Source organism: Labrus mixtus, chromosome 14 (genome assembly GCF_963584025.1).
Source record: "Labrus mixtus chromosome 14, fLabMix1.1, whole genome shotgun sequence".
In the NCBI taxonomy this organism is placed as follows: Eukaryota; Metazoa; Chordata; class Actinopteri; order Labriformes; family Labridae; genus Labrus; species Labrus mixtus.
In genome coordinates, this window is record NC_083625.1 from 25,498,667 (window position 1) to 25,511,116 (window position 12,450).

General features: G+C 41.6%; 1 protein-coding gene across 3 annotated transcripts in view; it reads left to right on the top strand.

The window, feature by feature from the left end:
• gdpd5a (glycerophosphodiester phosphodiesterase domain containing 5a) overlaps positions 1–12,450 on the top strand; it is a 29,530-nt gene that overhangs the window by 8,015 nt on the left and 9,065 nt on the right. For all 3 annotated transcript variants that reach the window (XM_061055973.1, XM_061055972.1, XM_061055974.1), the window contains exons 2-10: positions 1,970–2,145; positions 7,911–8,014; positions 8,167–8,260; positions 8,344–8,403; positions 8,510–8,608; positions 9,660–9,753; positions 9,951–10,096; positions 11,496–11,578; positions 11,852–12,002. In XM_061055973.1, coding sequence (XP_060911956.1) covers positions 2,029–2,145; positions 7,911–8,014; positions 8,167–8,260; positions 8,344–8,403; positions 8,510–8,608; positions 9,660–9,753; positions 9,951–10,096; positions 11,496–11,578; positions 11,852–12,002 — 948 coding nt within the window. In that variant the 5' untranslated portion in view covers positions 1,970–2,028. The remainder of the gene's footprint in view (positions 1–1,969; positions 2,146–7,910; positions 8,015–8,166; positions 8,261–8,343; positions 8,404–8,509; positions 8,609–9,659; positions 9,754–9,950; positions 10,097–11,495; positions 11,579–11,851; positions 12,003–12,450) is intronic.

The following is a 12,450-nucleotide window of genomic DNA, read 5'->3' on the forward strand; positions in this document are numbered from 1 at the left end:
TGTTTCTCAACTGTAAAAGTTCTGTGTTTCTTCTCATGTCACGCTATGTTTCATGCCATCACCTGATAAGATCAAAAAGTATTTCTGCCACAAAGTCACTGTGTGTGGATCAACAGAACATCACACAACCCCGTTTAAAAAAAACCTGAACAATTGTGTTACAGTTCATCTCTTGCTTTCTGAATGTGAAAAAGCCAAAGTACACATTAAAACTAACTAAAGCAGCAATCGTATTTTGCTCTAAAACTTGTGTAAAGACTTCAAGTAGTTTTAATATCCTAACCGTAGTAATTTTGTCTCCTTAGGCAGACTGAACTAAGCTTATTTCTTAAAACCCTCTTGTTAGTTGTATTTGAGAGGAACAAAGGACTTGTGGTTGTGTGGGTTTGAGGACTGTTTGTTCAGTCCTGCTCAGCCTTGTTACCATGCAGGACACCACAGCAGAGACACGTGCCATCACAGCTTGGCTTGTCACTCTGCGAGTAAACTTACTTTGCCTTGACCTTTTTAAAAAATCCTATTAGACCGGGCCTTGCCTTCTTTTCAAGCCACAACATCTATCTGTTGTGCTCTTATTGCTGATCAGCATGGAAACAGTTCACAGTGACACGGCTTTAGGTTGTGTAGTACAATGACCAATTATTAAAAAACAACAAGTGACAACATTTTCATGGTCACTTGTTAATCACAGGTAGACCACGCCCTGAGGCACACCCAGCCTGATATTAATCATCTATCCATAGCTCTCAGGTTAGGTCACACACTTATTGAACGGCCCTCCTGGCGGTCGAGAAAGGCTTCCACTGCTTCACACTACGGGGAAGTGACCACACTACACTACAGACTCAGTTGCCAAATAATATAGGTTTGAGACAGTTCCCCTTCCTTTGCGTATTTCAGGTTGCTCACAAGTTTTTAGATTAGCATGTTAACATTCAAACATTTGCTCAACACAAAGTACTGTACGGGATGCCCTCACTTTTGCAGGTAGTTGATCATAAATCATATTATACAACAGTTGTATGTAGATATGGAGCACAACATAACTGGAACTTTTTATTCTGTCATTTCGCCTTAGCCTCATGTCCTCAGCTCAGATCATTTTTGAAAATGTCAGAGAATTGTCGTAATAATATTTAAACTTCTAAGCATCCAGGTGTTGTTGATGTTTTTCTCTCTGGACCAAAGTGGAGTAATGATATTATAACCCATAAAAAACAAGTTTATGAAAGGCCATGCTATCTTATAAACTGTTAACCACCAATGGAGCAAAGTGTTTCAGAAAGGCTCTAAAGGACAGATCATCACACTGAGCTTATTCCCAGTATCCAGTCCCACTATACCCACTATATGTTACATGTGCTAAATCATCCACATAGTATCTGTAAGATACGTCATTTAGAGATAATTTAAAAATGCAAAAAAGAAAATAAAGTTTTTATATACAATCTCTATAAAGTGAGAAAAGAAAGACACAAAGCGCAGCGCCGTCTCTTCCAGAAAGCCACGAGGAGCCCCACCTCCTGAGCCAACACATTTTTACCTGCAGCCGAGGCAACTCGCTTTTCACTGAGGCAGAAGTGATCGTCACGGCAACACACTGACTCAGTTACACTCTTTCACTTTTCATAATCTTCTTCTCTGCATTAGTTCATGTCCACAGATGATTGGATCTGGCTCCTGATGCATATTTACAGTCCTTCCCGGTCGTAACTCCTGACATCACAACGTTAAAGGGATACATGGTGTTATTATGTCACTCCCAGACATGACTCACTACAGCGTGTTGACTTCTCCTCACTGGTGTTGTAACTCCAAACAAGGCCATGGACTGTCAACATGTTTAACAATGTTTTTGTGAAAATACACGGCGGCACCAAGACGTGACACTGCCTGTTGATGATAAATGTAATAGCATGTTTAAAGACTGAGCTTATTTTTTCTGTTTTAACTCTTGGCTCTCCTGCAGGGTTTCCCAGTCTTGTGTGGGATGTTATCGGACTGGTGGAGCGTTGAGGCTGAAGGAGCATGGTGAAACACCAACCCTTACAGGTCTATGAGAAGCAGGTCTTTGTGTCCTTTGTCACTGGGGTCTATGGTTGTCGCTGGAAACGCTACCAGCGCTCCCAAGATGACAGCTCCAGGGTAAGACTTGACTTTATTTCACTTTCTTCTGTTATATTTTGTTACAGCATTAAGGAGCCTTCATTATGTATAACACCTGTTTTTATTCATGGCTAACGTTGCAGACGTATAGACTTTAATCACTGACATTACTGCAGGCTTTCCTGATCCTAACAGGGGGGGGGGTCCATGGAATCTAATGGGGTCACCTGAAATTTGGAATTACTGAACAATAAAAAATGTATTGTAGCGTTAGCATTGGCTTTATCGCCTGAACTGAACACAGGTGATTGTGCGCCGTAGCCAAGAGCTAACAAACTTGAAGTATCTCTGTCTACCTTTCATCCATGCACACAGAGTCACACACACCTTCTGTGTCAGGCCACAATCATTTACATGAAATAGCCTAAATGTGGTCTGAAATGAGTGTTTACTTGCAACACAATAAAAAAAAAGTGGATTAAATAATTGAACAGAAACAGCTCTGTGTGTTTTAGATGACTGGGGTCGTCAGAGTTTTGTGAAATCAAAGTGGAGTCACAAGCCTAAAAAGGTTGGGAACCACTGCATTACTGGGTTAAATGGAGAATGGTAGCAGTAGGAGGAGCAGGAGGCAGGAACATTGCAGATGGCGAGGTCTAAGCCAACACATCACACCGTAAATGGAAACATCTTTGGATATTTGGAGGGACATGCTTCTTAAGCACATAGGTCCAAATTACACACATGCACAAACGGGACCTGTGGACATGCATTAGTGGAGAGATGTCAGAGTCGGGCTGCTACACAGGGAGTGTGCCAGAGCTGTTGGAGGCTTTCGGTGCCTTGCTCAAGGGCATCCTCCGGTTCCCAACCCAAGTCCCTACAGACTGAGCTTCTGCCGCCCAACAAGTAGCTCCCCAGGAATCAAGAAATCTTTTTAAATGAAGAAGATTGTTGTCAAACACGACAAACGTTCGAGTCATCCCAATCCTTACTGAATTCCTGAGCGAGTTCCAGACCAGATCCTAGGAACTGAGGAAAATGATCCTCACATTAAATAAAGAGAGACAGAATCAGCACAGTGTGTGTCTGTGGAAAGCAGAGCCAGACACCCAGCTGTGTTTGATACCCGCTGTGCAGCCACGGCAACTGCCGCTGGATGTCTTCTTTATCACAAAGAGTCAGACACTCGGCCATAAATTAGTCCATTTACTGAATGTGTGATCCTGGCGCTGATGACGTGCTGACTGAGAGGATAAAAAAAAGCACACAGCTGCCTCTCTCTCACTCCTCTCTGTGTCTTTAACAAAGATTCATGTAGTCACATATACACAGAGTGCTCGGAAATGAGCAGAGAGGTTAGCTTTTAAATGCTGGGTGAGATTTACTGTCGGAAACATTATGTACAGGACAAGAACTGCAAAGAGATAAGAGGTGCTGCTTGGCCCACAGAGTTCACCAAGTACATCACAGGAACCTAAAGATGATCCATTTATTCACATTTCAATGTCATATAATCACCAGCATTGTCTTTTGTCTTCATGCCAAGGTGGTCCTCTTGACCGAGAACAAAACAAACACATAAAACTGGTTAACGTCCATTAACACAGTGCATGAAGACACGACCAAAAACAGTTTGCTTGAAAAAAAAAACAGTTTGCACATCTGCCTGCAGAGCCGCTTACAGTGTTGCCAAAGAACGTGTGGTGTAAAGATTCACTGAATCGGGGGAATTAAATACTGCAGGTATTCAATGGAAAAAAGGCAGAAGAGAGAGCTGATTATATTTTCAGATGATCAAATCTGAACTACCTGCAAAGCTTTAAGTGACAACAGAGGAAGTAAGAGACAAGCTGGGCCCCATGGTGAAAGGTCAAGATATGAACCCAAAGGAGAAAGTCAACACCCAGACAGATGTTCTAAAAGAGGCTTTAGAGGTCAGAAACACAAATCCACATTGAAAGCTGATGTTGATCTGGATCTGCTAGATCAGGGGTTGCCAAAATTTTCCGCCTTCGACCCCCAAAGTAAAAGTAGAGACTAGGGGTCGGGGACCCCTACAGTTCCTGGAGGTAGTTAAGGCATTTATCATATTTTTTTTCATTTCAGCATGAATCTCCCTTAACAAAAATGTAACTACTTTATATTTTCATAGTAATGGGAAAAATATTGAATTTAAATGGCATTTTAATTTATTTTTTGGAAGGCATCTCGCGACCCCCTCTCAGTGTCTCGCCACCCCCCCAGGGGGTCCCAACCACCACTTTCCGGAAGGCAAAGCTCTCGATTTACCAGCCAATCTACGTTCCAACCCTCATCTACGGTCATGAGCTGTGGGTAGTGACTGACAAAACATGATTGCGTATACAAGCGGCCTAAACAAGTTTCCTCTCAAGGTTGGCCGGGCTCAGCCTCAGAGATAGGGTGAGGAGATCTGAGATCCAGCAGGAGCTCGGAGTAGAGCCACTACTCCTTCGCACTAAAAGGAGTCAGCTGAGTTGGAGCTGGAAAAAGTTGCTGGGGAGAGGGAAGTCGGGGGCAGCTTGTTTAGCCTGCTGCCACCGTGACTCGTCCCCCGATAAGCAGAAGATAACGGAAGGATGGAGTTTTATTTGTCAATATTTGTACCTCAATTGGAGTTCCTGAAAACATCATCATTGTTCAGTTTTCTTCTACTTTTTGATTCATTCCCTTTATCAGTGTTTATGTTCTGCTGACTATGACCTTGCCGGGTCATTCTGTAAAATATTTATCAGCAGAGAGAGGTTCTTCATATGATGAAGTCAACATATCGATCAGGATTTATGAGTGCTGTCAGAACTTCGGTATCAGCGGCTCTAATTGGGGAGATGGAGAGACCTCTGAAGGCCATGAAGCACTCAGGAGAAAGTGTCAGATATCCCACAGCTCCTGAACATGACTTATACTGCACAGTGAGAGAGGTTGTGATCTGGATTAGATGTTGTAATGAGGGCATCCCCATACTGAATTTTAAGCTGTGGACAGTTTGGAAAATTGCAACCATCTTAACTCAAGATCCCTTTTTATTCCTATAAAGCATTTTAAATATTTCCATTTACCACAAAATATGTGGTAAACACAGTGTTTGTTTATTGTCATCCAGCACCATGTAGGTGATGATTAATTGGCAAGGTTGCATGGTGTTAAGTGGCTGTTAAGTGCTAACATGCTGCTATGACCCAAACAGTTTCCAGACAGGATGCAGATACAAAATCACAAGCTTATGTGAAAGCCCAAAACAAATACAACAACAAAAACATGCTGCAAATGCAAAAAAAATAAAGTGCCAAACAAACATCACGGATACAAACACCCTTAATGAGTTCCCTCGGAAAGATGTCTGAGTTCAGCTTTAGAGATAGGGTGAGAGGCTCAGACATCCAGAGGGAGCTCGGGGTAGAGACTGCAACCATTCCATCGAAAAAGGAGCCACATGAGGTGGTTCAGGCAACTTGTTAGAATGCCCCCCGGGTGCCTCCCTTTGGAGGTTTTCCGAGCACATTCAGGTGGGAGGAGACCCTGTGGTAGACCTGGAGGGATCATCTGACCTAGGAACGCCTTAGTATCCCCGAAGAGAGGCTGAAAAACCTTGTTGACGAAATGGACCCACCCTGGACAAGCTGAAGAGGAATGGATGGATGGATGGATGGATAGTTGCATGTATTATTCTGAACTTTGATGTCAGATCTTTGTAATGACTCTTCAAAACGTCGACACACATTTCCAGAGACTTTGATATTTCTGTTTGAATGACTCCATTAACGTCAAATCTATGAGCAGGGATTGTTTGTTCATTATGTCACAAACCATGTTGTGATTTGGGAGTTACAGTTGTTATCCGTCCCTGCTGGTGGAGACAGAACAGACGTACCCACAGGATCTGTCATGTATTAAATGCTTTGCTAAAAGGAGCTCTGACTGTAGTTTCTGAGAAGCAGGCTTCTCCTCATCACCGTTTTCTCCACCAAGAAGATTTTCTTACCCGGAGCTAACTTAAGCTGTCACCGCTTTTCACTGACCTAACAGCTCACACCGCTTCCTGCGCCCTAATCTACTGAACAACCGCTTTCATCACGGAGGAAGAACAAAGATAGACAAAGAAAAATGAGGTCAAAGAATAATAGTATAATAACTATAAGTATATAATAAGAATAATTCTCGTAAAAAAGAAACAAAAAATACTGGGGATTTGTGAAATTTCTCAAATAAAGATATGGTATACTTATGGTATTCTTTGAACTTTTCAAGAAATACTGTGAGTTAGTATGTTTTTTCTCCAATGAAAGCCTGCTTAGAATGAAAACTACAATGCTGTAAATCTTTAAGAAGATATGAACCATGGCAGAATCATTCATAAAAATCCATAATTTTGAAAAATGATCTGCAGAATAAATCACAACATTTGATTCAACTTGAAAGGCTGTGTTTTTGTGAATATTAAAGACCATAAACTGACTCTTACTTGAACAATATTTCCATTGTTGTTTGATGCATAAGGCACAATTAACTCTTGCTAAGTGCTTCATATGAAAACTCATCTGATCTTTAAGTCACATATAAATCAGTCTGAAACAGCCACTAATGCTTTTAATACATCCACTGTCTACCATCACGTTGTTCCATCGGGTTAGAAATGATATAAAACCTTCTATGGGTCCCTTTGTGTGGCCTCAGCTGCCTCATCAGTGCAGCCATTTGCTCTTTACCTGCACACACATCTAATTATCCCGGAGGCTCTTACATAAGCTGCCTGAGTCCAGGCACGCTGTGGTGCAAAGCTGATCAATGCTCATCAGTTTGTGTGGCCTGGCCTATCATAGCCCTCACTCCCCCACACAGAGCATTAGCTCCTTATCCTGTTAACCACTGAAGGGAAGAGTCCTTGACTGCTGCACAAACTCACCTCTACACCTTTGCCCCACATAGCAGGAGCGAACTGGAAGGGGTTAAAAATCCTGCTACAGAGTACTTTACCGTGCACTGAGTGCAGCATGTGTAGCAGAGCAACTGAACAGAAAGTAATCAGCTCTAGAACTTTTTTTTTGATAATGTGTAATAATACCAAATAGTCTCTAATCAAGTTATTTAAAAAAAAAACCAGGATGACATGACAGCTCCCCAATAGTGAAGCTAAAATATTAAGAGCTCTCCCCACTGACAGACTGCAGTATAGGTCATAAAGCTCTGCCTCCTCCGTATTAACTGATTGGGCATGGGTCAAACTATAAAAGTAAGTTATTTAGTAAGTTAGTTTCTGTTATTATTGTTTTGGTTTATGTCCAATTAATCGTTGTTCTGAGAAGTTTTGTGTTAATTTGATATCATATTTTCTATGGAAAGGATTATAACACCGACACAAGAATCTGCTGTGCTGTGGACTGTACCCACCTGAGGGATGTTGTCATTTCTCACTCTTAGACTCTGGCGAAAATGGCCTCACTAGCGCAATATGTTAACATCCATCAGGAGGTATTTTGGTGTTGTCCGTCTTTATTTAATCAATGTTCTGAGTATATCTGCATGATCGAATACAAAAATTCCCAACCTTCGAGGTCTGCACATCCGCCTGTCTCTCCTTAAAGGGGGCAAAATAAACTGCATCTCCTGTGGCTAAAATACTTACTTATTGACAAGAACCTCATGCAACCTCATTCTAAAATACCAAATTATCCCTTTAAATAAATACCATATCAGTTGCACTCTGTAGTTTATGTAATAACACTGAATATAGCAGCTTACATATTTCTCTAAAAGTTTTTCCTTGTGTTTTTTTTCTTTCACAGTGGGAGTGTACATGGTTCGTCCTCCTGTGCAGTTCTTTCCTTCTGCTGCTCTTCTGGGCTTACTTCTGGCTGGTGGCTCAAAATGACATCAACGAGTTCAACATGTGAGTCAGTCATCCTAATGTGTGACTGAAAAAGATCAGGACTATAAGATTATGAAGCAACCAGACAAACGAGCATGTTTCTTTGTAGTGTGCAGATGGGAAAATGTGTTAGATATACCGTCAGAGTAAATCTGTCTCTGTTGTAACTCCAGGTCGGTGTATAACCACTCTGGAGAATGGAGCGATGAGACGATCCCACTCCTGGCGTCCACCACCATAGGATTCAGCTACATTACTTTCTTACTGGTAACAGTCTGTTTGAAAGACCTTACAGATCTTAATAATATCCAGCTATAAAATCACTCATTGATTCTTGCCTCTTGTTCCAGATGTTAGCTCTTTTCCACATCTCTCTGGGCCAGCAGCTGAACCTCTACTGGGTTCACAAGGTGCTGTGATTTACATCTTTTACATGTCAAATGTCTGTCACTTTTTTTCTCTCTCTGAGACACTTTTGAACATCAGTGCATCATTGCCCGTCCCTCTCCCTCGCAGATTGGAGTGTTAGCGACGCTGCTGACCACCATCTCTGGTATCGTCTCTGTTGATGACCTGTGGGCCGATGAGTGGGACATTCTGCTCGTATCACTGCAGGTCCGAATCACAATTACTGTTTTGACATTTAGCTCTATAATCATGATGTTTAAAGGTGTGCTATGAGGCAAGATTAGAGGTTAAGTAAGAAGCCGAACCAGACCAGGTTATGAGTTCTAGCTTTAATGTGCCTTCAAAGCTGTGCTTGTCAGGGTGACATCCCCAAGCAGCAATATATTTTCTGAGTTGAGATGAGGGGATTTGTTTATTTAAACTTGTTGAACAGTATTGTTAGGTTTGTTATGCCACAGAATTAAATTGTTAGTCAAAGTTGATGAACTGTATACAGTCCATCTTTGGGAATACTCATGCAATAAATGAGTGATGCAGGAAACCAGAGGCAGTAACTTAATGATACTTATCAGCGCTATTCATGACATGACATGACATGACATGACATGACATGACGGTGGGAGTGAATCATACAGTCATTGTTGTTCTATGCAGATGATACGTCAAATGATGAGATTAACGCCCTCATTTACATGAGCACACAGAGACTGAAGCAGGAAGCCTGAATTAACAGAGACACTTCATAACCAGCTTCATGATACATATGATATCTCTGACTGCGACTACAGGCTTTGTTGAGCCAGTTTACTCAAAGAAAGCCTGACTATGTTGAGCTGGCTTCATATCACATCCCTCCTGTGAACTAAAAAGAGACCTGAAACAGACTCATTTGACTAAAATAAAACAAGAACCCAAATCCGTTCTACTTCTACATTAAATATAGCCGGTCAAAACACAACCCTTTAACCCTTTGTGGTAAGATAAAGCCGTGGTGATGAGACATAATTAACTCTTCATATCCCATATCACTCTTTAAAAGTGCTCTGATGATCACACTGTTAGTCCATTTATGACAAATCTATTTATTATCCTCCTGTTTTAACTCTGTAGCACTTTGAGATTAGATTCAAATGTTTAGTGCGTGATAAATATGATATTTATTATGATTATAATTATTATCTTCATGGCCTCAGACTATGTCACTCTCTCTAACTGATCAAAAATTAACACTGTTGTATATTTGTGTTCTCGTAATCAGGCCACAGCACCTTTCCTGCACCTCGGAGCCCTGACAACAGTCACAGCCATCAGCTGGTTGGTAGCTGGTTATGTGGTCCGCAGAGAGAGATCCAGTAAGTGTTCAAATGAATATCAAGTTAAGATCTTTTTTATTACCGTACCTGATGTCTTGAGTTTAATTTATACAGAGTTAAAGAAGTCCTTTACAGCGCTATTCAATTTAAATTACATTTTTCAACTTCCAAAGTACTTCAGAAACTCAGACACAGCTCAGCATTTCTTCTGTCTCTCTCTTTCTCCTCGCTCTTAGCTTTCCAGGTGGTGGTGCTGCTGATCTACACCCTCGTCCTCCTGGCTCTGTATCTGGCTCCGCTCATGTTCACCTGCCCCTGCATCATGGACCGCCACAGCCTCACACATCGACCTGAAGTCATCGGTCGACGGGGAGCTCCTATGGTGAGTTCGAGTGCTTCACCAGAGTTCACCGTCTGACCCAGATAATAGAATCAAACCAAAGCATAAAACAAAAATAACTTGCAATTTAGCACCGTAGACGTAATCCAAAGTCTTCAGAAATGGCAGCATGAATTTGTTTAGTGCGCTTTGGCGTCCACTGAAGGTCTCTGAGCGCAACTGCACTGTCATAAAAACATACAAAGTGTATTGACATGGCATCTGACTTGTGGCCAACTGTTTTGTAAAGCTCTTGCTAGCTTGTAAAAGCCTGTCCAATATTAACTCTAGTCCGGTTTCATGCTCAGTCCGGCTCTCTTTTTCTCCTGTTAGCCCGTCTTGGTACTGTTTGATACAATGGCTGAGGCTTAGAGAAGAGAAGCTTCTTTTGATCTAGAGGCTGGTGTGTGAACTAGCGCTGTAAAACCGCACGCTCTTCTCATGAGAGAGCCGCTCCTGTCTGCCAAAGTTACATGGCGACCGGGGAGCTCTGTGAAAATGGACCAATAACCATTCTCCCTGTAGAAAGTTATTGTACTCATAGTTTCATTATGAAACTATTATTTTAAGGTGGAAAAGTTATGTATTGTTGTTTAAGGTCCAACAAAACAGCTGCACACATTTAGAGTCAAGAGGAACATCCACACAATGAGCAAAGGTTAAAAAAACACCCTGACAAAGAAACTGGAAGACAAGTTCAAGTCTCTTAGTTGTTTTTTGTATCTTAGTCCCTCCAACCAGAGATGGACGGAGAGATGCAAAGTGAAACTAAGAAGAGAAGAAACGAGGGAAGGAGGCATGAGACGACCTGTCCTCATCACATTAAGCAAGGCCTGTGTGTGTGCCTGTCTCTGCAGCGTGTTTCACACAGCAGAGTGTTGGACAGACTCACAACATGAGTCTGCTGTTATCAGGCTCAGTGAGCGTGAGAGTCGACAACACAGTGAACTCTCATTTCACAGCCGGCCGAGCAAACACTGTTCCAGATGACTGCCTATAAACAAATACAAATGTACAGAGATGTTCAGAGCTGTGTTCTCCTGCCCTCTGAAGACTAACAAACACACACGCACACACACACACACACACACACACACACACACACACACACACACACACACACACACACACACACACACACACACAAAGCACCTATGAACCTCTCATTAAAAAGTTTGAAGTTTTGGTCCTAATTAAGTAACAAAAACGTTGTAAGTTTCTATAAAGAATTTGTAGAAATCGAACTTTTCTGTGTCACTTTTTACCTTTTTTTTTTTTTTTATGTGATTTCAATTCATCATCCTTCTCTATTTATAGAGTTTGTTGTATAACTCTATCATTGTTCCCCTCATCATGAAAAGACTGACGGTCCTCTTCTTTCTCTGTCTCCTCGGTGCCGCAGCTGGCTCCAGAAAACACCATGGTGTCCTTTAACCGAGCGCTGCAGCACGGAGCTAGCTCCCTGGAGGCCGACGTCAGCATCAGGTTCTCTCAAACACATATTCATAACATTTGAATTCTAACTACTTTTATTTGATCTAACTATAGATCCATAGATCCTACAGCTGGGATGCAGGTTTCTGATTTAGAGACTTATTGTCAGAGATGAAGAGAACATATTTTGTGATCTCTTTACCTTGTACACTGTCATTAAAGTTATTGAATCTGAATATAAGCGACCTCTACCTCTATGTTTTCTTGTTGAATCAGTTGCTGTTTGTTTTTTGTAACATTTGCTGACCCGGTTGTCTCTCGCAGTGTGGATGGCGTCCCCTTCCTGATGCGTGACAGCACCTTCAGACGAACCACAGACATCAGTAAGGTTTATCCATCCAGACAGTATGAAGACGCCTCTTCCTTCAACTGGACAGAGATCCGCTCTCTGAATGCAGGACACTGGTTCCTGGAGGTACTGAAATACCTTATCTCACCCTCACATAGTTACACATCTTTGATCACAGTCCTCGTGAATTATACATTTCTTGCAAATATCCTGTTACAATGAAAATATGTTTGATTGCCAAAAGATGATGCAGGTACTGTGGAGGACAGAGACGTGCCTTCAATGACTTTCTGAATAGAGGGAAAAGGCTTTTTTTAATTGCGAGGTATTTTTGACCGATGTAGTGATGCCTTTAGTTCAGAGTCAGACATATATATATAATATAAACAAACACTTAATCTACAAACTGAGCATTTACTTTGTGTTCAGTTGACTTATGCTGCAAAGACAAAAATATATAAAAAACATTAAAGTTTCAAACTCAAATAGTCTCCATGGCGCATGATTCGTTCAATGCACAACAACAGCACAACTGTTTAATATTACTTTAAACAGTTTTACAAGCAGCATATTA